This window comes from Bubalus bubalis, chromosome 5, assembly GCF_019923935.1.
Source record: "Bubalus bubalis isolate 160015118507 breed Murrah chromosome 5, NDDB_SH_1, whole genome shotgun sequence".
Taxonomy (NCBI): domain Eukaryota; kingdom Metazoa; phylum Chordata; class Mammalia; order Artiodactyla; family Bovidae; genus Bubalus; species Bubalus bubalis.
Window position 1 is genome coordinate 62,221,179 of NC_059161.1, and position 26,277 is coordinate 62,247,455.

Genomic DNA, 26,277 nt, shown 5'->3' on the forward strand with positions numbered 1-26,277 from the left:
GAAAGGGAAAACAGGAAATATAATGCCGAAAGCCTGCTTCAATGAAAAATACTGTAAATTGAATTTGACAGCATTTGATGGCATTTGATTATTCTAGTCACAGCCAAACAATGATATAAAGAGTAATATGAAACAGAATGTGTTACTGCCTACCAGACTCAAAAGCAATAAACCTTCCTCCAATGTGACACAATCACTTCACAATCATAATTGTAGCCTGTTTGATGCCTCTGAGTACAGCAGAAGGGCACTGACTGACATAGATACATTTTGTTTTTTATTTAAAGTGAAATGAAAATGGCGCGCTGGGGCTTCAGATACAATCGTTATGTTCACCTACATAGGCATGAATCACTTGGCAGTTATTTCAGCTGAAGTTTAAATGTGCTTAGACAACAACAATATCAAATTTTTCTTAGATAGCTGCAAAAAAAAAAAAATCAGAAATTTGTAAGGACTGAAATAGAATGTAGACACATAGTTCTTTTTCATTCTGGGACTCCATCGAGCCCCTCATATGGTTATAGCCATGAGCCTGCGGGCTTTCTGGGGAGGTTATGGCATGTAATTTCTGCTTCATCATGAGCCTCTTCTTTCTTCTTTCACCACCAAAGGAAATCCATTTAGCTCAAATCAAAGATGGGGTTTGACCTATGCAGATATTTTCATTAAGTTGCAGGAAGTCAATTTGCCAATCCCTTCTTGAAAATGTTTCTCTTTGCTCACTCCCACTCCCCAAAGCATTTTCCCTCAGTATTTTTCTTTCATTGTTTACATGTTGCCTCTAGATAGCATCCTGTTTAAAAAAAAAAAAAAAGGTGGGGGGTGGGGGGTAGGGCCGGGAGGTCTGCCCTAATAAGCATATAAGCTATTTATGACTTTAAAAACTAAAACAAAAATAACCTAATAAGGAAGAGACTATTAATGCAATTGCTTCTGGTTAGTTCACCTGTTAGTTTGATATATTATTTAGGCTACTTTGTGGACCACATGTGAGTTACAAAGAGATTTCCTACATTAGAGACAAACTTTATGTTAGTGTTTTGCAAACTGTTTACTTATGGAGTTATAGATAAGGCCATCTTAGGCTTTATACAAGTATGGCTTGTATAATAAAGCTTCTTCAGCATTTCCCCTTTATTTTATATCTGTAATCTTGTAAATGGCAAAATTCACCCACAAAATGCAACTTTCATTTACAAAATCCACCAAACACTCTTTCTTAAGACTTTATAAGACACGTGATAAAAATGATCTCCCACTAGGAGCTTCTATTTTGAGAGAGACAAAAATGCATGGGTTTTTAATTCTCAAAAGCAGCCTCTAATTTAAAAAAAAAGATTTGATCAGTGTTCAATAAAAGATAAAAATGTACAAACACCAACACCTGCTAAACACTGTAAAAGTAAAAACTGATGAGCCTTCCAAGTTCAAATAATTGAGTATTCTAAAAAGCTCAGTAGGTTTTGAAGGCTAAAATCTGAGATAGTTTGAATGGACAGATGATATGGAAGAATATTTCAAGCAGGATACCATAAATAATATTTCTTAGAATGAGTAATTAAGCTGATTGAGTAAACTCAGAAAAAGGGGGCATTGATTGAAAGGTAAAGGCATTTTTATGCAATCAATTTGTGTTATGTGGAAAGGAAGTATGGATGTGAAGATAGATAGATAGAGCTGATACATATAGACAGATAGATAGATAGATAATGGATGATAATGTTTACTTCTACTCTAAGATCTGGGCTCTATTACAAAGGACCTTTACTATAGTAGGAGATGTAAGTCAAACTAAACAAACAGAAAAACAAGCAATATGATGTGAGAACTATAAGTGTTTGTCACATTTTATTTAATGTTAAAAAATATACAGGAGAAAAGAATTCTTCCTGAAATATTTATGGAACACTTTTATTGATGGAGAATTCTTGGATAAAGTTAATGTCATTAAGACTTGGCTTTACAAAATAAAAATGTAATGACTATTTAAATTAGAAGTACTTTTTTGGAAAAAAAAGTTTTGACAGTACAGAATATTACAGAGGTTGTTAATGCCTTTACATGTTGTATATAATTCCCATTGATAGATAACTATTATTCATTTTAATATATGTAACATTAATGTTTTCTATTTTTAATTTCCCTTACATAAAGGAATTGTTCAAATTTTATTTCTGCATTTAGATACACACACCTCTTATTTTTTTAGACTCAACAATATTTTATTATATGAATATGTATCTTGTATTATTTAATCAGTCCCCTATTGATAGCAAAATAGGTGATTTCCAGGTTTTCATTACAAAAGCAATTCTCCAAAAATATCTTTACCATAAGCATATGGAAGATTATCCTTAGTACTAGAAGTGCAAAATCCAATTTTGCTTGTTTTAAACTTAGAGGTTGTTAACCTTCATTCTCCGGAGAAGGCGATGGCACCCCACTCCAGTACTCTTGCCTGGCAAATCCCATGGGCGGAGGAGCCTGGGTAGGCTGCAGTCCATGGGGTCGCTAAGAGTCGGACAGGACTGAGCGACTTCCCTTTCACTTTTCACTTTCATGCATTGGAGAAGGAAATGGCAACCCACTCCAGTGTTCTTGCCTGGAGAATCCCAGAGACGGCGGAGCCTGGTGGGCTGCTGTCTATGGGGTCACACAGAGTCGGACACGACTGAAGTGACTTAGCAGCAGCAGCAGCAGCAACCTTCATTCTCAGTCATGTCCAAATCTTTGCAACCCCATGAACTGTAACCCGCCAGGCTCCTCTATCCATGGGATTCTCCAGACAAGAATATGGAGTGGGTTGCCATTTCCTACTCCAGAGGATCTTCATAACCCAGTGATCAAACCCACGTCTCTTGTATCTCCTGCATTGGCAGGTAGATTCTTTACCACTGCACCACCTTGGAAGCTTAGAAATTACTAAACGGTCTTTCAAAAATGGGATGTAAGAATTTCTAATTCTGAAATCTCCTATCAATATTTAAACAACAATCTTTCAAATCTTTGCAAGTTCAGTATTTTAAGTGGCATATTATTATTGTTTTAATTAAAATTTAGTCATAATAAGCCACACTATTTATTTCAAATATATGTTTGGTATTTGTGTGTATATAGTATAGTATATATCCTTAGATTATTTTCGTTTGGACAGTTTCTTATTAATTTACCTATATTTGTGTATATTAAGGAAATTCTATTAGTGATCATATTAAAAATAACACATCAATTATTTCTTTCTATGCTTTTATGGCTCTATTCCTTATATCTAAATGTAGACTGGATTTTGTTTTTGTTTACTTGAAGTGTAATTAACAAACAACATTATATAAGTTTCAAGAGTTCAACATAATGATTCAACGTTAGTATACATTTCAGTATCATCACCACAATTAATCTAGTTACCAACTGCCACCATTCAAAGTTACAAATTTTTTACTTTTGAGGATTTTTTTTACTTTCTTAGTGACTTTCAAATTTGCGATGTAATATTATTGGTCTAGTCACCATGTTGTATGTTACACTTATTTCTTTTATACTAGAAGTTTTTACCCCTTTGCCCCATTCTGCCCATCCCTCAAAGCCCTGGTGGTGGCTCAGACGGTAAAGTATCTGCCTGCAATGCAGGAAACCCTGACCAGGAAGATCACCTGGAAAAGGAAATGGCAACTCACTCCAGTATTCTTGCTTGGGAAATCCCACGGGAAGAGGAGCCTGGCGGGCTACAGTCTGGGGAATCTTAGTCAGACATGATTTAGTGACTGAGTACACATACAATTTGTCAACATTATTTTATAATTTACTGATTGGAAATGCCACGTATACAAAATTTCCATGTGTCATCTTACTCATTTCAGGACTTTGTATTGTTTCATTCGTGGTAGATAAAATATTATTGCCTGATGGCAAAGATACCTCAGGTGAATAAAATTAATGGAATAAGCAAAATTCCCAACACTGAAGTTATAGGGTCCCAGTAGCAGTCAGGCTCGGAGAAGGCAATGGCACCCACTCTAGTACTCTTGCCTGGAAAATCCCATGGGTGGAGGAGCCTGGTAGGCTGCAATCCATGGGGTCCCTAAGAGTTGGACACAACTGAGCGACTTCACTTTGACTTTTCACTTTCATGCATTGGAGAATGCCAGTGTTCTTGCCTGGAGAATTCCAGGGACAGGGAAGCCTGGTGGGCTGCCGTCTATGGGGTCGCACAGAGTGGGACATGACTGAAGCGACTCAGCAGCAGCAGCAGCAGCAGCAGTCAGGCTTAGCTGGAGATTTGTTATTTGTAGGGAAAATTTAGAAGATCTGCTTGATTCTAGATTTTGGAAGACTTTGAATGCTAGGTTAAGGAGTCTAGGTTTTTGATTTGGAAACGATGAGAACCATTGAAGGTTTGGGGTAAAACAGAGAAACAATGTGATTGATTAGAGCGTGGCATTTGCAGTCAGAAGATACAGCTTCCAGGCCCTGGGTCTGCCACTTACTTACTAGTTATGTAACCTTGGGCAAGTCACTATTTTCCCTAGGCTTCATTTTTATGTAAGTTAGGCTAATGAACATAGAAAATAATATCTAGAATTTCATGGGAATTAAATTATGTATGTGAAATCACTGTGTTAAACATAAAGCATAATTTTTAAAAATAGGAAGTTATCCAAGGTTAACCATTCATAGCCATGCTTTGGAAGACAAATCTGGAAGTTATATTTCAGGATAAAGAAAGGCATTAATGATAATAAAAGAAGATTGTACTACAGTACACCTAGAATGATTCTGTTTTTCTTTAAATGTATAAAATATTTTTACATTTATATGTACACAAAAAAAAGTCTGGAAAGTTAAACACCAAAAGAAAGTTAACAGTGCTCGTCGCCCAGAGATAGGTTATGGATAATTCTTGAATTTTTTGCTCATCTGTATTTTCTAGTTACTTTTTACAGTCAATATGTAATATTGTGTGATAAAGACAAAATGATAATTTCAGTGAGTCCAGATGCAACTCTATCATCACCCTCTTTATGATTTTATTTCCCTCTTTCTGTGAGCATCATCCTCATTTTCTGTAGCAATCAAAGTCTGCTCAAGAAAGAAAAAACACACCAGTTATTTTAGCAGAGAGAATTTAATGTAAAGAATTACTAACTGGTTGTCAATTTGTTGACTAGGTAACTGAAAGATGAAAAGAGAACTCAAGATATCATGGAGATGGCAACTGCAGGAAAGAGCTAATACCTATAGGACTGAGGCAACAAAGAGAAATAGCTTGAATTATTAAAACTCAGAAGATTAGAGAGGAGCAGTTCTGATGCTGGGACCCAGACATTCGAGGAGGCAGGGTTGGGGGGTGTGGGGTGGGCATCCACCAGCTGATGCAGGTGTCTGTAGGAGGAGGCATGAGATAAAGCTGGCTTTCCAAGTGTTGGGAAAATGTCACACTTGAATCATCTGCTTCCAAGGGAGAAGGATCTACCTCCTCCAAGGTGAAAAATCCTTCTTGGAGAGAACCTTATGTAATCAGCAAGCAAGCAGGAAGCAGATAGGGAGGAGCCAGTTCCTTTTCCCTTTCAGTTCTCTGGCGTCACCCTCTGGCACCCCCTATTGGCAGAGCTCAACATAGAGTCAGCCAGTAGAGCAGAAACGTAGATGATGGTGTTGTCATAAAGCCAAATATAGAAAGGTGGGTTTAAAGTTGAGAGACAATAACTTAATAATGAGAACATTCCTCTGGTTCTTCTTGGAACCAAAATTTTGGACTCTAGTCAACCAGTTGTTTATCCAGTCACTGCTTCAAAAATTACTCATTGTCCACTACCATGTGCCACGTTTCACTAGGTGCTGAGAGTGTGTGGGAGAATAAGTAGAGTCCTTGCCTTCAGGGAGCTTGAGGGATAGGAGGAGACATATAAACAAGGAAAGTCTGTTATAATACATGGTGACAAGTGAGTCCATAAGGAAAAGGCTGAGCACATAGGAGGATATTATAACCCTGTTTGAGGCTTCCCTGGTGGCTCAGATGATAAAGAATCTGCCTGCAGTGAAGGAGACCTGGGTTCAACCCCTGGACTGGGAAGACCCCCCCCAGAGAAGGGAATGGCAGCCCATTCCAGTATACTTGCCTGGAGAATCCCCGTGGGCAGGGAAGACTGGCGGGCTACAGTCCATGGCGTCTCAAAGAGTTGGACATGATTGAACAGCTGTCAGTGCAAAAAATGCATGACCCTGTTTGAGAGAAAAGCAAAGGAAAGACTTACTGGACAAAACGGGGGTAGAGTTTTACAAGCTGATTTGGAGTTAGCCTATAGAAAGGAGGAGAAAAATGAAGGAAAACAGAGCAAGGCATTGCAGAACAGGATTAACAAATATCCAAGCATAGAAGCCTGAAATATCATGGAATACAAGGGAAACATGGGCAAGGATTGGATGGTTTTTTAAGCACTGGATTTTTTTAAGCATTGGATTTTGACCAGAGAGTAAAATTGGAATAGAAATCTCAGAAGGTGAATCTGGAGTGATAAACACAGGCCAGTTCCATGACAAATCACTGAAGAGTTTTAAATGCAATTAAGCTTTAAAATTTTTGGAAGACATTTGAAGTCTTTACCCCCAGTTCCATAGCAGACACTCACTCAGGAAAGCGGGATGATTCAGACTTTCCAAAGCACTTTTAAAAATCACCTGTGTTTCCACTTCCTCTACCAGCAGCCTCATTCAGGATTCACATTTATTCTCATATAGACTGTTGAGATGACTTCCTTGTGTGCTGACATGCTGTCACTCCCTGTTCAACGCAGCCTTTACACAAAGGCTGGATTTGTCTTCCTCAGTATTGGCTGTGGACATCATTTCTTCTTTTTAATTGAAGTATAGTTGATTTACAGTGTTGTGTTAGTTTCTGGTGTACAGCAAATTGATTCCGTTTTATATGTATATATATACACACATATATATATATATGTACATATACATATATATATTCTTTTCAGATCCTTTTCCATTATGGTTTATTACAAGGTATTGAATATAGTCCCTGTGCTATACAATAGGACCTTGTTATTTATCTATTTTATATATAGTAGTGTGTATATTTTAATCCCAAATTCTTAATTTATCCCTCCCCCTCATCTCTCCTTCTTGGTAACCATAAGTTTGTTTTCTATATCTGTGAGTCTATTCCTGTTTATAAATAAGTTTATTTGTATCACATTTTAGTTTTCACATATGAGTGATATCAAGCAGTCTTTGTCTTTGTCTAACTTGCTTCCCTTGGAAAAGACCCTGATGCTGGGAGGGATTGGAGGCAGGAGGAGAAGGGGACAACAGAGGATGAGATGGCTGGATGGCATCACTGACTTGATAGACATGAGTTTGAGTAAACTCCAGGAGTTGGTGATGGACAGGGAGGCTTGGTGTGCTGCAATTCATGGGGTCGCAAAGAGTCGGACACGACTGAGCGACTGAACTGAACTGAACTTGCTTCCCTTAGTATGATAATCTCTAGGCCCTGTAAAAGGCATTATTTCATCCTTTCTTATGGCTGAGTAATACCCCATTGTATATATGTACCACATCTTCTTTATCCATTAATCTGTTGATGGACATTTAGGTTGCTTCCATGTCTTGACTATTATAAATAAGACTGCAGTGAAAACTGGAGTGCATATATCTTTTCAAATTAGAGTTTTTGTCTTTCCCAGATCTATACTCAGAGGATTGCAAGGATAATATGGTAATTCTAGTTTTAGTTTCTGAAGGAACCTCCATATAATTCCCTATAGTGGCTGCACCAATTTACCTTCCCACCAAGAGTATAGGAGGGTTCTCTTTTCTCTACACGCTCTTATGGATTTGGACATCATTTCAATGATAACTTCCTTTGTATTATGTATTATATTTGATCCAGTGATTTTCATGTGCATAATTAAATAAGAATTATTTAATTCTTACCAAAATTCTAGACATTATGTGCTATAAGATTATTTACTCCAGTTTACAGATTAAAATGAAAACTAGAGAATACAGATGAGTTTGCCCAAGGTCATTTAATTGTGTGGCAAAGCCTACAACCCATCTCCTGTGACTACAGGTGTTTCTGGTTATTTATTTAAATTCAGAGTATTCTTAATATTCTTCATGAGGTAAGGTTGGCAGTCTCATAATCTTAAATTGTTATGGGAAATGCATTAAATTATAGGATTTTATTTTAATTGCTTTTGAAGATAAACACTAAGAACTATTGGCATTCCAAGAGGGTAGGGAGTTCTTTCAAAGGTTATACTACATGAAGACAACATAAGTATGAATGCCCTTTAAAATATATAGTTCCTGGTTTAATAATTATTTTTGTTTTTTTCTTAAGTGTTAAGCAACATTAAATTAACTCGAATTAGAAGAGGGAATTACTGAAGTATCTCCCACATGAGCTTAAGCAGAGCCAACTATTTGGCTCTTCAGAGAGAACCAGAAATGTGCTTTTCCTGCACACAGACTGTTCCGGAGGAAACACTTCCAGTTAAATGAACAATTGAAGCTTACATATTAAATAAATTAGAAATAATTGTTGTCTAACCCTGTGTACGAGACAGCAAAAGAGACACTGATGTATAGATCAGTCTTATGGACTCTGTGGGAGAGGGAGAGGGTGGGGAGATTTGGGAGAATGGCATTGAAACATGTATAATATCATGTATGAAACGAAAAAAAAAAAACACGAAAAAAAAATCAATATATTCTATTCAGAGTTCATTCAGACATAAAAATGTCCTATTTTTTTTAATTTTATTTTATTTTTAAACTTTACATAACTGTATTAGTTTTGCCAAATATCAAAATGAATCCGCCACAGGTATACATGTCCTATTTTTAAATAAAAATACCACAGATGGAATGGTTCAGTTCAGTTCAGTCACTCAGTTGTGTCCAACTCTTTGCGACCCCATGAATTGCAGCACGCCAGGCCTCCCTGTCCATCACCAACTCCCAGAGTTTACCCATTCATGTCCATCGAGTCATCCAGCCATCCAGCCATCTCATCCTCTGTCGTCCCCTTCTCCTCCTGCCCCCAATCCCTCCCAGCATCAGAGTCTTTGCCAATGAGTCAACTCTTCACATGAGGTGGCCAAAGTGTTGGAGTTTCAGCTTCAGCATCAGTCCTTCCAATGGTTACCTCACTATAATATTAATTATTTTTTATCAGAACTGAATATTTAACCAGGCTGCATCCTCCAACTATTTTGGTGGATAAATCTGGGGTTAACATAATACTTGATCTCTTACATAGTACAGATTTTTAAAATTTACACTTTCAGGCAATTTTTAAAAGAATATCCACAATGGAAATTTGCTGGATGGCTCAGGAAACTCAAACAGGGGCTCTGTATCAACCTAGAGGGGTGGGATGGGAAGGGAGATGGGATGGAAGTTCAGGAGGGAGGGGATATGTGTATATCTTAGGCTGATTCATGTTGAGGTTTGACAGAAAGCAACAAAATTCTGCAAAGCACTTATCCTTCCATTAAAAAAGCAAATTAAAAAAAAAGAATATCAATTGTGTGTGTGTTCTTTTTTTATTTTTTATGTTTTCTCCTTTTTTTCCTTTTTGTTTTGTTGTTTCTTTTCTGTTTTAATAGAATGTCAGTTTTATAACAACTGTGGCTACACCTCAGTGTAGGAATTCATGAGAGTTTAACAGAAATTCATTCAATTGTCTTAGAAAGTGTGAAGCCAGACAAAACAGACCATTTTATTTTCCCATAGAGGTTCAGGTGTTTGTCTGCTGCATCGTATTCTCAGCTAACACCTTTTGAAAAACTTACCGAGAGGAGTTTTTGGCTGTGAGCCCTGTGGTCCTCATTAGAATGGATCCATCCCACTGACGCACCTGGTACCTGGTGTCAGCAGCAAGTACAAAGGCCGAACCCTGCACACCTGTACGGGGTGCAGAGGCTGGCCCAGTATGGTGGCAAGGAGTCATGAGGTGGGTTGTTGAACCGTAATTGCAGGTCACTGGGATTATCTGTGAGTTCTCCACAGCCTCCAGCAGGTAGACTGTCATTGCTCTTTCCCAGGTCATAGTGACTTATCAACTTGAATATCATCAAATTCTCAAAGCCAAAAATTTTAAATATCCTGCCTTTTCTTGAAAGGTACTGTCATTTACTTTGTCTTAATAACCCTTTCCATTTTGATGGTTAATCTGATATGGCAGCATGTGAACATGCCAGCATCTGAAGAGTGAGTTAATTAAATACCCCAACAGCCTGGAAAATACTGATTTATTCATCAATCTCTTCTCAACTGGAGATAAAGCAAAATGAGGAAAGGTTCATCCCTTGGGTACAATTCTTCCCCATCCTAGAATACTTACCCTCATAGGAAAGAAGGGTTGATAGAGACGAGACAAAGATGCAGAAAACTCATGGAATTATATTACTTTGGGCCATTCATTCAAAAAATTATTTGGACTGGAAGTTTGGGGTTAGTAGATGCAAACCATTATATGTAGAATAGATAAACCACAAGGTCCTACTATAAAGCACAGGGAACTATATTCAGTATTCTCAGATATACCATAATGGAAATGAATATAGAAAAGAATGTATCTACTGAATCACTTTGCTATATAGTAGAAATTAACACCCCCTTTGTAAATTAACTATACTTTAATTTTAAAAAAAGTTTTATTGAGCTTACTGGATTCAAATGCTGGTAACACAGAAAGAGACCAACCACAGTTCCTTGGAAACTTCCCATTCTGGTCAGGTCTGCATCATGATTTTACACCCAGATTAGCAAGTATCTGTTCCAAATGAAATATCATATAACATATTTGGGGTCATTCTAACAAGTGACAATTCCATTTCTCTTACTTAGACATTTAATGCTCTATGTGTGTGTGTGTGGGTGTTAGTCGCTCAGTCATGTTCGACTCTGCAACCCCCTAGACTGTAGCTCGCCAGGCTCTGTTGTCCATGGGATTCTCCAGGCAAGAATACTGGAGTGGGTTGCTGTTTCCTTCTCCGATGCTCTATATATTGAGTCCCAGAAGAGTTTGCATGGGCCTTAGGGGTTTTTTGGGGGGTAAGGGGGGGAAGGTTGAAATATAATTGATTTAAAATGTTGTGTTAGTTTCAGATATACAACAAAGTGATAGTTACTTGTTTTTTTTCTGTCTGACTTCATGAGCCCTAGTTTTGACATCAGTAAAATTTAAAGATGGGACTAAATTCCTTTCTTAGATAGTTGAAAGAATTTTTTGAGCATACTCTGCTTTTTACTAGGTTTTGGAGAAGCCATCTGAAATAAATTTGACTTTTACCCTTTAAAGAGTTCCGAAGCAAACTCCTATTATTAGACTTACCATGTTCATTTTGTTAACAGGACTGTTGAAAAATTGAGTTTGTAACGAATTCTTCTAAAAAGCAATTTCTTACTCTGTCCACAAACCCTCTTGAGTGTGCAGTGTCACTGACTCCTTCCTGGTTTCCTTTCAGACGTCCTACTGGCATTGAAGAGGAATCCCTTGTGTTTGTCTGGTCAGAAGGAGCCCTTGAATTTATTGATGATGCAGACACTTTGAGGCCTTTCACGCTCTATGAGTATCGGGTCAGAGCCTGTAACTCCAAGGGCTCTGTGGAGAGTCCATGGTCATCAGCACGGACTCTGGAAGCCCTACCTCAAGATTTCCCGGCACCTTGGGCTCAAGTCACTGGTGCCCATTCAGTTCTGCTGAACTGGACCGAGCCAGACTCTCCCAATGGCATCATCTTCCAGTATCGTGTGGTTTACCAACAGAAAACTGATGACCCGACCTTGAACTTCTCTGCTGTGCATGCTTTCACAGTGATGGTAAGAACTTTAGAAAAAAGAAAAAAAAAGAATAACAGGTTCTTAGATTTTTTAAATTAATTTTTATTGAGGTGTACCTGCTTTACAATGTTCTGTTATTAATAGTTTCTACTGTAGAGCAAAGTGAATTAGCTATTGTTGTTCAACTGCTAAATCATGTCCGACTCTTTGCAACCCCATGAATTGTAGCTCACCAGGCTTCCCTGTCCTTCACTATCTCCTGGAAATTTCTTAAACTTATGTCCATTGAGTTGGTGATGCTATCTAACCATCTCATCCTTTGATGTCCCTTTCTCCTTTTGCCTTCAATCTTTCCCAGCATCAGGGTCTTTGCCACTGAGTTGGCTCTTCACATCAGGTGGCCAAAATATTGGAGCTTCAGCTTCAGCATCAGTCCTTTCGGTGAATATTCAGGGTTGATTTCCTTCAGGATTGGCTGTTTTGATCTCCTTGCTGTCCAAGGACTCTCAAGAGTCTTTTCCAGCACCACAATTCAAAAGTATCAATTCTTCAGTGCTCAGCCTTCTTTATGGTCCAGGTAGGCTGTAGTCCATGGGGTTGCTAAGAGTCAGACACGACTGAGCGACTTCACTTTCACTTTTCACTTTCATGCATTGGAGAAGGAAATGGCAGCCCACTCCAGTGTTCTTGCCTGGAGAATCTCAGGGACGGGGGAGCCTCGTGAGCTGCCTTCTATGGGGTCGCACAGAGTCGGACACGACTGAACCGACTTAGCAGCAGCAGCAGCAGCAGACATATACATATATTCCCTCTTTTTTGGATTTCCTGTCCCATTTAGGTCACCACAGAGCATGGAATAGAGTTCCCTGTGTTATAAAGTAGGTTCTTATTTGTTATCTATTTTTTCCCTTTGATAACTATTTTATGCATAGCATCAATAGTGTATATATGACAATCCCAATCTCCCGATTCATCCTGTCACCCCTCCCTTCACCTTTGGTATCCATATGCTTGATCTCTATGTCTGTGTCTCAATTTCTGTTTTGCAAATTAGATCATCTGTACTATTTTCCTAGATTCCACATATTTGCATTATATATGTTTTTCTCTTTCTGACTTCATTCTGTATGACAGTCTCTATGTCTATCCATGGCTGTACATTGAACCCAATTTTGTTCCTTTTTATGGCTGAAATATTACATTGTGTATAAGAATAGGTACTTATATGGTTAATATGTTGACATTAATTTTCTTAGCTGGCTTATCATTTTTCTTTACTTGATGCTTAAATATATGGGAATTGTTAAGTGCAAAAGTTGCAAAGTAGTCATGGGGACAGGATACTGAACTAAGTATAGGAGATGCTGGAGAGCAGTGTTCAGATCATAGTTAATCTGTGTTACTGCCAAAAAATAACTGAATTTCTCTTTGCATGACTTCCAAACCCATTAAATGGAAGTATTAAATGTTTCCCTCTGCACCTCACAGGGATGAAGCTCAGATAAAATTAGACATGTCACATATGTAAATATGATATTATTGACTCTTTGAGGAAAAAGAAGATTTAATTTCTAGATATACCTATCTAGATATATAGATATAATTATACATCACATGCACTATAACTTAATGGTGATTTTTCAGGGCTGGCCTCCTCTGGCCCATACCACCACTTAATTCAATTTACCTTCTATCTCCTGAGAGCTTTCTTTGTACCTGGCATAGCCTTATGTTCTATAGGAGATACAAAAAACAGCATGGTCCTTCTCTCAGGGAGCTTTCTCTCTTATAATATTGCAGAGATGAGAACTGAACACTAAAAAGTAAGTGAAGCAGTGGGTTACAGCCCATAATATTCACCACACTGGGATTCAGATCCCAGACCCCACCACCTACTGGCCACAAACCACAACACATGAAAACATCATACATCAAAAGTGTTAAGCAAGAAATGCTCTGGAAAGTTTGTGAATGTGATTCTATTTGTATAAAAAAGTTCTAGAATATTATAAGTATCGAGAGGAGATATATTGGGACAAGGAACTTCTCTGCCCTTATCAATAAGGCTACCTGTAAGGAGAGGAGACAGTTTTACATTTTGCTTCATGTAATTCTCTATTTTTTCTAATAACTATTTATTATTATTTTATTTAAAAAATTTTAATCTTAGTAAAGATCTGTAAAACCCCAAATTAATCAAATTATGTCTCATAGATATTAGTTGGCAGCCCTGACTCTCCCCAGCATTGAGCAGAATGATGGGCAGGTAGCAGATATTAACACAATAGGAAAGACAGAATGAAATGCTCTGGGAGGTCAGCAGGAAACCTTGACTGAAGGGATTTCATGGGAAAGATGAAACATTGTGGTCTTGGGAGTGAAATACACATGGTTTTCAAAATGTGTGATGACTGTCCTGAATATGCAAACCCCTCACAAGGAAGAAAAACTGGACAACATAAGGCATCATTTTCAAAGACCAGATCATTTTCTATGCTTCCAGGTTTGGAAGCCCAATTTACATGAAGGTTATCTTATAGAGGATACCCAAAATACCTAAATAAGGTGAGGCAAACATATTTTAATGAAACTCCAGAAGAATCTTCATAAACGAATAGAATGTAATATTTTCTCACTATCCAATGTTCAAATTTCTCCTGACTAAGAAATAAGCAATGTATTAATTAAAGAAATCTTCATTTTTAACTTAATTTTTGTTTTATATTGGAGTATAGATGATTTACAATGTTGTATTCCTTTCAGGTGCACAGCATGCACCTGATTCAGTCATGCATTTCATATATCCATTTTTTCCCATGTAAGTAATTGCAGAATGTTGAGTAGAGTTCCTATGCTATACAGTAGGTCCTTGTTGACTATCAACAAGGCTTTATATTTTATATATAGTTTGTATATGTTAATCCCAAGCTCCTAATTTACCCCTCCTCCCCTACATTTCATCTTTGGTAACCATAAATTTGTTCTCTGAGTCTGTGGGTCTGTTTATATTTTGCAAATAAGCTCATTTGTATCATTTTTTCTTAGATTCCACATATAAGTGATATCATAATATTTGTCTTTCTCTGACTTCACTTAGAAATTTAATCTCTAAGTCCATCTGTGTTGTGGCAAATGTCATTCTTTCATTTTTTATGGCTGAGTAATAGTCCCTTGTATATATGTACCACATCTTCTATATCCTTTCCTCTGTCAAAGGACATTTAGGTTGCTTCTACGTCTTGGATATTGTAAATCGTACTGCAGTGGATACTGGGGTGCTTGTGTTTTTTCAAATTAGAAAACTCTAATGCCCAGGAATGGGATTGCTGGACCATATGGTAGTTTTATTTTTAGTTTTACAAAGAACCTCCATACTGTTCTCCATAGTGGCTATACCAATTTATATACCCATGAACAGTATAAGAAGGTTCCCTTTCTCCACATTCTCTCCAGCATATATTGTTTATAGAATGTTTGATGATGGCCACTCAGACTGGTGTGAGGTGATACTAATTTTTTTTAATTTGCATTTCTCTAATAATTATCACAGAGAAGGCAATGGTACCCCACTCCGCTACTCTTGCCTGGAAAATCCCATGGATGGAGAAGCCCGGTGGGCTGCAGTCCATGGGGTCACTAAGAGTTGGACATGACTGAGCAACTTCACTTTCACTTTTCACTTTCATGCATTGGAGAAGGAAATGGCAACCCACTCCAGTGTTCCTGCCTGGAGAATCCCAGGGACGGGGGAGCCGGTGGGCTGCCATCTATGGGGTCGCACAGAGTCGGATGACTAAAGCGACTTAGCAGCAGCAGCGGCAATAATTATCAATGTTGAGCATCTTTTATATACCTCTTGGCCATCTTTATGTCTTCTTTGGAGAAATGTCTATTTAGATTTTCTGCCCATTTTTTGATTAGGTTGTTTATTTTTTTATATAGAGCTGCATGAGCTGTTTGTAAATTTTGGAGATTAATCCCTTGTCAGTTACTTCATTTGCAAATATTTTCTCCCATTCTGTGGGTTCGCTTTTCATTTTGTTTATGGTTTCCTTTGCAGTGCAAAAGCTTGTAACTTTGATTTGGTCCTATTTATTTTTGTTTTTATTTTCATTACTCAAGGAGATGGATCCAAAAAGATTTTGCTGAATTTTATATCAGAAAGAAATCTTCACTTATATTTAGAATTAAGAATGTATTTTTTATTTGACACTTCATTTATATATCATGGTCTTTTATATTACATTTAACAGTGCCCTCATTATATGATTAGAAGCAATGTTCTTAAGCATAGAAGTTCTTTTTTAGTTATGTGATCCATGGGGAAATCTATTATCTCCCACCGTACCCTTGTATTCATGTCCTCAACTTCCACCCTGAAAGAAGAATACTGAAAAATCCTTGACAGGAGCTTTCTGAATGAGACATCTTAATTTAAATATATTTTATTGACAACATCATTATTGTGATTATTAAACTTCTAATCTTTTAAATATGGCTTTCATAGATATGAGCCTAAACATTTAATCTCTCAGAAAGTTCTACTGGAATTCCAACATGACTTAGCCTCTAAGTCTTCCCTTCACATTTTTGTTTGTTTATTTGCTCAGTCATGTTCTACTCTTTGTGACCCCATGCACTGTAGCCTGCCAGTCTCCTTTGATCATGGGATTTCCCAGGCAAGAATACTGGAGTGGGCTTCCATTCCCTTCTCCAGTGGATCTTCCTGACACTGGGATTGAACCCACTTCTCCTGCATCTTCTGCATTGGCAGGTGGATTCTTTACCACTGAGCTAACTGGGAAGCCCTCATCCCTTCATATCCAGTTTCATTTTACAGCACAATACTCAAAGTATTCAATGAACTATGTTATTTATTTAAGCTGTTTGATTCTATTTTTAATCACACTAAAAAGTTCCTTCAAAAAAGGAAGGTTTATAGCCTCAAGCTTTAAGCCTTGCATGTCTCTTGGTATATGGGCCTTCCCCAACATTCATTTACCAGACCAATATTGCTTTATTCCTCCATTTTTCTAAAGATTAATCTTTGCAGTGTTAAAAAGAAGAGCCAGAATAATTGAGAAACAGTATTTCTGCATTCTGCTTTTGAGTGTATGTATGTATGTGTGTTCAAAGTGGTCCTCCAAAACCTGGATCTTTGTCCCTGAGTATCCGAAGAGGAAATTTCATTAGGGTCATCAAGAAAAGTCCCATTTGAACTTTTTAGCAATCAAGGACATATTCCACAAAGCAATCAGGCTAGCGTTATGACATTCTGTTTACTAGACAAAGTGTCCATGACTCTTTATGGACTGATGTCTTTGAAAGAAGTAATCAAGAAAACAAACTATTGTCTTTGAGTTTCATCCATTCCTATGTCCCCAAGAGAATGTGTTCAACCATTTTTTAAAGATACCTGAAGAAGGAGATTCTAGAAGTTCTTCTTTCCAATTCCTCATTATCAGAGAAGAATGTTCCTTTTAGCCTATCCAAATCCCTCCTCCTATATTTGAGGTCCATCTCTTCCTATTCAAAATAGCATTACTTCTTTCTATACTAGTATATTGGAACCTCGGGGTCAAGAACATGTTATTGACCATTCAATCCAATTTGGAAAATAGTCATTGAGTACTCTATTCAATTTGTCAATACTCTATACTACCTTCTACTGTATGAGAGAAGTCTGCCATGCAGCTGGGCTATGGGCAGAGACTCTGAGGGAAGAGAGTAGTCAAGTCTGAGACACAGGTTTTTTACTGCTAGGCATTTCAGGCTTATAAGGTTCTTTGCTTCTGAGTTTCTGCTGCTCATGTGTTGATGTTGTATTTCAGTTGCTAAGTCATATCCAACTCTTTGAGACCCCATGGACTGTAGCATGCCAGGCTCCTCTGTCCTCCACAGTCTCCCCTGAGTTGGCTCAAATTCATGTCCTCTGAGTCAGTGATGCTATCTAACCATCTCATACTCTGTCACCTCCTCCTTCTTTTGCCTTCAACCTTTCCCAGCATCAGGGTCTTTCCCAATAAATCAGCTCTTCGCATCAAGTGGCCAAAGTATTGGAGCTTCAGCTTTACCATCAGTCCTTCCAAAGAATATTCAGAGTTGATTTCTTTTTTTTTTTTTATTTTTTTTTAAATTTTATTTTATTTTTAAACTTTACATAATTGTATTAGTTTTGCCAAATATCAAAATGAATCCACCACAGGTATACATGTGTTCCCCATCCTGAACCCTCCTCCCTCCTCCCTCCCCATTCCATCCCTCTGGGTTGTCCCAGTGCACCAGCCCCAAGCATCCAGTATCGTGCATCGAACCTGGACTGGCAACTCATTTCATACATGATATTTTACATGTTTCAATGCCATTCTCCCAAATCTTCCCACCCTCTCCCTCTCCCACAGAGTCCATAAGACTGTTCTATACATCAGTGTCTCTTTTGCTGTCTCATACACAGGGTTATTGGTACCATCTTTCTAAATTCCATATATATGCGTTAGTATACTGTATTGGTGTTTTTCTTTCTGGCTTACTTCACTCTGTATAATAGGCTCCAGTTTCATCCACCTCATTAGAACTGATTCAAATGTATTCTTTTTAATGGCTGAATAATACTCCATTGTGTATATGTACCACAGCTTTCTTATCCATTCATCTGCTGATGGACATCTAGGTTGCTTCCATGTCCTGGCTATTATAAACAGTGCTGCGATGAACATTGGGGTACACGTGTCTCTTTCCCTTCTGGTTTCCTCAGTGTGTATGCCCAGCAGTGCGATTGCTGGATCATAAGGCAGTTCTATTTCCAGTTTTTTAAGGAATCTCCACACTGTTCTCCATAGTGGCTGTACTAGTTTGCATTCCCACCAACAGTGTAAGAGGGTTCCCTTTTCTCCACACTCTCTCCAGCATTTATTGCTTGTAGACTTTTGGATCACAGCCATTCTGACTGGTGTGAAATGGTACCTCATAGTGGTTTTGATTTGCATTTCTCTGATAATGAGTGATGTTGAGCATCTTTTCATGTGTTTGTTAGCCATCTGGATGTCTTCTTTGGAGAAATGTCTATTTAGTTCTTTGGCCCATTTTTTGATTGGGTCATTTATTTTTCTGGAGTTGAGCTGTAGGAGTTGCTTGTATATTCTCGAGATTAGTTGTTTGTCAGTTGCTTCATTTGCTATTATCTTCTCCCATTCTGAAGGCTGCCTTTTCACCTTGCTAATAGTTTCCTTTGATGTGCAGAAGCGTTTAAGGTTAATTAGGTCCCATTTGTTTATTTTTGCTTTTATTTCCAATATTCTGGGAGGTGGGTCATAGAGGATCCTGCTGTGATGTATGTCAGAGAGTGTTTTGCCTATGTTCTCCTCTAGGAGTTTTATAGTTTCTGGTCTTACGTTTAGATCTTTAATCCATTTGAGTTTATTTTTGTGTATGGTGTTAGAAAGTGTTCTAGTTTCATTCTTTTACAAGTGGTTGACCAGATTTCCCAGCACCACTTGTTAAAGAGATTGTCTTTAATCCATTGTATATTCTTGCATCCTTTGTCAAAGATAAGGTATCCATATGTGCGTGGATTTATCTCTGGGCTTTCTATTTTGTTCCATTGATCTATATTTCTGTCTTTGTGCCAGTACCATACTGTCTTGATAACTGTGGCTTTGTAGTAGAGCCTGAAGTCAGGTAGGTTGATTCCTCCAGTTCCATTCTTCTTTCTCAAGATCGCTTTGGCTATTCTAGGTTTTTTGTCTTTCCATACAAATTGTGAAATTATTTGTTCTAGCTCTGTGAAGAATGCTGTTGGTAGCTTGATAGGGATTGCATTGAATCTATAGATTGCTTTGGGTAGTATACTCATTTTCACTATATTGATTCTTCCAATCCATGAACATGGTATATTTCTCCATCTGTTAGTGTCCTCTTTGATTTCTTTCACCAGTGTTTTATAGTTTTCTATATATAGGTCTTTAGTTTCTTTAGGTAGATATATTCCTAAGTATTTTATTTTTTCCATTGCAATGGTGAATGGAATTGTTTCCTTAATTTCTCTCTCTGTTTTCTCATTATTAGTGTATAGGAATGCAAGGGATTTCTGTGTGTTGATTTTATATCCTGCAACTTTACTATAGTCATTGATTAGTTCTAGTAATTTTCTGGTGGAGTCTTTAGGGTTTTCTATGTAGAGGATCATGTCATCTGCAAACAGTGAGAGCTTTACTTCTTCTTTTCCAATTTAGATTCCTTTTATTTCTTTTTCTGCTCTGATTGCTGTGGCCAAAACTTCCAAAACTATGTTGAATAGTAATGGTGAAAGTGGGCACCCTTGTCTTGTTCCTGACTTTAGAGGAAATGCTTTCAATTTTTCACCATTGAGGATAATGTTTGCTGTGGGTTTGTCATCTATAGCTTTTATTATGTTGAGGTATGTTCCTTCTATTCCTGCTTTCTGGAGAGTTTTTATCATAAATGGATGTTGAATTTTGTCAAAGGCTTTCTCTGCATCTATTGAGATAATCATATGGTTTTTATTTTTCAACTTGTTAATGTGGTGTATTACATTGATTGATTTGCGGATATTGAAGAATCCTTGCATCCCTTGGATAAAGCCCACTTGGTCATGGTGTATGATCTTTTTAATGTGTTGTTGGATTCTGATTGCTAGAATTTTGTTAACGATTTTTGCATCTATGTTCATCAGTGATATTGGCCTGTAGTTTTCTTTTTTTGTGGGATCTTTGTCAGGTTTTGGTATTAGGGTGATGGTGGCCTCATAGAATGAGTTTGGAAGTTTACCATCCTCTGCAATTTTCTGGAAGAGTTTGAGCAGGATAGGTGTTAGCTCTTCTCTAAATTTTTGGTAGAATTCAGCTGTGAAACCGTCTGGACCTGGGCTTTTGTTTGCTGGAAGATTTTTGATTACAGTTTCAATTTCCGTGTTTGTGATGGGTCTGTTAAGATTTTCTATTTCTTCCTGATCGAGTTTTGGAAAGTTGTACTTTTCTAAGAATTTGTCCATTTCTTCCACGTTGTCCATTTTATTGGCATATAATTGTTGATAGTAGTCTCTTATGATCCTTTGTATTTCTGTGTTGTCTGTTGTGATCTCTCCATTTTCATTTCTAATTTTATTGATTTGATTTTTCTCCCTTTGTTTCTTGATGAGTCTGGCTAATGGTTTGTCAATTTTATTTATCCTTTCAAAGAACCAGCTTTTGGTTTTGTTGATTTTTGCTATGATCTCTTTTGTTTCTTTTGCATTTATTTCTGCTCTAAGTTTTAAGATTTCTTTCCTTCTACTAACCCTGGGGTTCTTCATTTCTTCCTTTTCTAGTTGCTTTAGGTGTAGAGTTAGGTTATTTATTTGACTTTTTTCTTGTTTCTTGAGGTGTGCCTGTATTGCTATGAACTTTCCCCTTAGGACTGCTTTTACCGTGTCCCACAGGTTTTGGGTTGTTGTGTTTTCATTTTCATTCGTTTCTATGCAAATTTTGATTTCTTTTTTGATTTCTTCTGTGATTTGTTGGTTATTCAGCAGCGTGTTGTTCTGCCTCCATATGTTGGAATTTTTAATAGTTTTTCTCTTGTAATTGAGATCTAATCTTACTGCATTGTGGTCAGAGAAGATGCTTGGAATGATTTCTATTTTTTTGAATTTACCAAGGCTAGCTTTATGTCCCAGGATGTGATCTATCCTGGAGAAGGTTCCATGTGCGCTTGAGAAAAAAGTGAAATTCATTGTTTTGGGATGAAATGTCCTATAGATATCAATTAGGTCTAACTGGTCTATTGTATCGTTTAAAGTTTGTGTTTCCTTGTTAATTTTCTGTTTAGTTGATCTATCCATAGGTGTGAGTGGGGTATTAAAGTCTCCCACTATTATTGTGTTATTGTTAATTTCTCCTTTCATACTTGTTAGCATTTGTCTTACATACTGCGGTGCTCCCGTGTTGGGTGCATATATATTTATAATTGTTATATCTTCTTGGATTGATCCTTTGATCATTATGTAGTGACCATCTTTGTCTCTTTTCACAGTCTTTGTTTTAAAGTCTATTTTATCTGATATGAGTATTGCTAGTTGATTTCTTTAGGATTGACTGGTTTCATCTCCTTGCAGTCCAAGGGACTCTTGAGTCTTCTCCAACACCATAGTTCGAAAGCATCAATTCTTCAATGCTTAGCCTTCTTTATGATCCAGTTTTCCCATCCATACATGACTACTGGAAAAACCATAGCTTTGACTACTTGGACCTTTGTCAGCAAAGTGATATCTCTGATTTTTAATATGTTATCTAGGTTTGTCATAGCTTTTCTTCCAAGGAGCAAGTGTCTTTTAATTTCACGGCTGCAGTCACCATCCACAGTGATTTTGGAGCCCAGGAAAATAAAATCTTGCACTGCTTCCACATTTTCCTCTTCTATTTGCTGTGAAGTGATGGGACTGGATGCCATGATCTTAGTTTTTTGAATGTTGAGTTTCAAGTCAGCTTTTTCACTCCCCTCTTTTACCTTCATTAAGAAGCTCTTTAGTTCCTCTTCACTTTCTGCTATTAGAGTGATATCATCTGCATATCTGAGGTTGTTAATATTTCGTCCAGTAATCTTGATTCCAGCTTGTGAGTCATCCTGCCCAGCATTTTGCATCATGTACTTTGCATATAAGTTAAATAAGCAGGGTGATAATATACAGCTTTAACGTACTCCTTTCCCAATTCTGAACTAGTCCATTGTTCCATGTTCAGTTCTAGAGAATGTATGCTTTTTGACCTGAATACAAGTTTCTCAGGAGACAGGCGAAAGAATTTTCCAAAGTTTATTGTGATCTATACAGTCAATGTAGTCAGTGAAACAGAAGTACATAGTTTTTCTGGAACTCCCTTGCTTTCTCCATGATCCAAAAAATGTTGGCAATTTGATCTCTGGTTCCTCTGCCTTTTCTAAACCCAGGTTGTACATCTGGAAATTCTCAGTTCACAAACTGCTGAAACATAGCTGGAAGGATTTTGCACATAACCTTGCTAGCATATGAAATGAGTGTAATTTTGTGGCAATTCTTTGGCATTGCCTTTATTTGGGATTAGAATGAAAACTGGCCTTTTTCAGTCCTGTGGCCACTGCTGCGTTTTCTAGATTTGCTGATATATTGAGTGCAGCACTTTCATAGCATCATCTTTTATGATTTGAAATACTTCAGCTAGAATTCCATCACCTCCACTAGCTTTGTTCATAGTAATGCTTCCTAATGCCCACTTGACTTCACACTCCAGGATGTCTGGTTCTAGGTGAGTGACCACACCATCATGGTTATCAAGGTCATTAAGACTTTTCTTATATAGTTCTTCTGTGTGTTCTTGCCACTTCTTAATTTTCTGCTTCTGTTAGGTCCTTGCCATTTCTGTGGTGATTTCCTTTTAAATCTCTCTATGGCCTTCCTGGCTCTACTCACTGTTTTTCCAATTCCTGCATCAACTAAATGTCTTCACTGCCTCTTTCCATTTCTGTGCCTCTCGTAGGATATTTTCCAACTTCTTGTTTCATTGACAACTGTGGCTGAAATGCACCAGAGCAAAGGAACTACATTTTCAATTTGTGAGATACAGAATCCATCCCCACAATCCAGGATTACAGTCCAGTTCCCAGACTTGCAAGAGGTGTCACAATGCCCCTCATTTAGTCTCTTGTTTCTCTTGGGATCCCATCCCCCTACGAGAAGTCACCAATAAATTGTGTGTAGAGTCGTGCCGTCACTAACTTGTCCCAGAGTCCCCTCAGAGCTGTTTATAGACAGGTGGACGTAGCTGGGAGAGCCTCATAAGACAGGTGCAATGAATGCATGAGTCCTCCTGATGGTGGCAGTGGATGGAGAACTGGCAGTGGGGGCCCTCCATGGGGGTGGAGAGCATATGTGTTGGCAGGAACAACAGCAGCAGAGGCAGCAGGAGAGACGAAATAGAAAGAGTATGGCTTTTAATGTATCACCAGCTTCTCTCCTAATCACATGAAAAGTTTCATCTCTGTTTGGACCTACAGAGATTCTTCTAAGGGGAAGAGAGAGATATCTAGTTCCTTAGGATCTCTTCAAACCAAGCCCCTCCTCTACTGAAAACCAGCTTTAGGTAGAAGTCTTAAGCCCCCTCCCAATTAGCTCGGTGATGAATTGTGCAGTGTCAGGAGAGAAACTGCATGTAGCCTTGCTTGGCACGGGAGAGTTCCATGGTGGTATTTACAGGGAACACTCCTGGCGAGGTTGGCGGTACCGTTGCCACCATTCAGATGTGTTTGCTTTTTTTCCCGGGCACCTGCCATCACACTGGCAAAAATAACTTGGGACAGAAAGGCAAGAGTGGTTTACCTGTTAGTCTGTGCTGTCAGTATATCCCTGCTCACCCCACAGGGTTATAAAACATCAAGCCCAGATTAGACACTTGCCCAGTCCCCTGAAAGATAGATGGCCCCTCGCTCTGTACGTAGAATCAGGCATGCGGTGCTGAGGAGTAAGCAAATTATATGGGTCACTAAAAGTTGGCTTCCGATCTGGAAATAAAATCCAGAATTACAGACTCTAGTTTCTAGATTCTAATTGCCAAACTTCCTCGCCCAATGTCACAGAGAAAGTATTCAAAACATCCCCATGTGGTTGTCTCAAATCTCTTTACCATTAAGTAGATATGTAAGGGGAAAAAAACGAGACTCTTTATAATTGCCATATGATAGGGAGTTTGTGAATAAATCAATGATTTATTTTTAATCCCATTTTCATTTTGGCTTAGTCTGATGTAAAATATTATTGCTCTTTACATATGATCTTGAATTAGTTGGAGCTCTTAAATTTGATTGTTGTTGGCATTTTTCCCCAGATCCACTGATAAGTCAAAAGAAATGCTTTGGGAAATACAGTTATCTAAAAAGACTACTTTGGTGACTGTTGTTCCAAAATCAAGAAAAAATAGTGATAAAAACAATAGCCATACTTTCTGTGTCAGTTGGGACTTTCACATTATAGAATATGAGTAATAATATCATTCATTCTGATATAAAATATGGGAAAGTAGATGTCACACAAAACAACGTGTTGGTACAACCCATTTTTTATTGTAAAGACCTTTGTTTGCTCTCAACTGTTCATTTATTAGGCTTCTGTTATCTTTCTGCTTTTTTCTAATACCCTACCCTACCCTAATACCTAACCAATCTACTTGCTCAATATTATTGGGCATAAAAAAACATGTAAGTCTTGAACTTTGTGTAACTGGTTCCTTGGAAGGGTCTTACTTATCTCCAACCGCTTTATTCCACAAGCTTTATCAGGACTTCCTTCCTTGCTCATGAGATCTCTAGAGCAAGTTCCATGGTTTTCCAGTCACTTTCGGTGACAAGGACCAGCCCAGTTTTGGTAATCAAGACTCATTTGTATGCTAAAATATCCGGTCTAAATCCAGTCTAAAGCCTGACTTGTGTTAAGACATCAACAGTGGGGAATAGAGGGCATGTCCATTTTTATTTCTTTTGTTCTTGTTGATTTCCCAAGGGTCATGGTAGAAAAGATAAAATTAAACTAAAAGAGACAGAGCCTAATATTGTTCTGGTCCATCTACCATTGCCTTCGTATGTGTAAATGTCTCATGGGATTTTTTTTTTTTTTTATGGGTTACATAGAGGTCTCCCATGGGAAATTCCATGCTTCACAGTTCCTGATGCAGGCAACACACTCTTTGGCAAATTTCTTGCACCCTTGTCCATTACTGCCCCCAAAGATCCACCCACAGCCTTCTACTTGTAGGTTCCCCTCTCCCAAAACATCAGCCAATATCAGGACCTAGCATGTTAACAAAACTCATTCCTTTCTTGACATTCATAGGCTTGTGGAAAAGTTGTTCTGTTTAAAAAGGAAAATACAACTAGCCCAGCACTATCTTCTCTACTTACTTTACCACTGGGTGGGACCCAGCCAGCCTCAGAACTTGAGAATTCATTGAATGAGAAGCAGGTATCAGCTTCTGTGTTAGGCCATGATCCCCAAATCCTGGGATCACGTAAGAATTTCAGAAGACCCTTCTTCACCCTGGTGGCTGCATAAAAATTGCCCTATAAGTCTCTTTACCTCCATAGCTGGCCTCTTGAAGAGAGTGGAAGGTCCATCTTGCCTTTTTTGCAGGCACCCTCAATTTCTTCCTGATGTTCTCCAGGGCAGTGGTACCTTTTTGATGTTAGGTACCAGTTTTGTGGAAGACAGTTTTCCCACAGACTGGCATGGGGGGAATGGCTTCAGGATGATTCATGCATGTTACATTTATTGTGCATTTTATTTCTGTTATTATTATATCAGCTCCACCTCCGATCATCAGGCATTAGATGCTGGAGGCTGGGAACCCCTGATCTAGGACACCCTAGAGAGGAATGTGGAGTACTTCCCCTCCCTCTCTCAAGTGGTAAAGAGATAACCTGGAGACACTGCCCTACAGAATTCCTCTCTGG

The 26,277-nt window shown here is 38.0% G+C and overlaps 1 protein-coding gene across 1 annotated transcript in view; it reads left to right on the forward strand.

Moving 5' to 3' along the window:
- The window catches only part of USH2A (usherin), a 940,802-nt gene that overhangs the window by 792,323 nt on the left and 122,202 nt on the right, over positions 1-26,277 (forward strand). Inside the window, exon 63 of the mRNA XM_044943197.2 lies at positions 11,493-11,847. Within this exon, the coding sequence (XP_044799132.2) occupies positions 11,493-11,847 (355 nt within the window). The remainder of the gene's footprint in view (positions 1-11,492; positions 11,848-26,277) is intronic.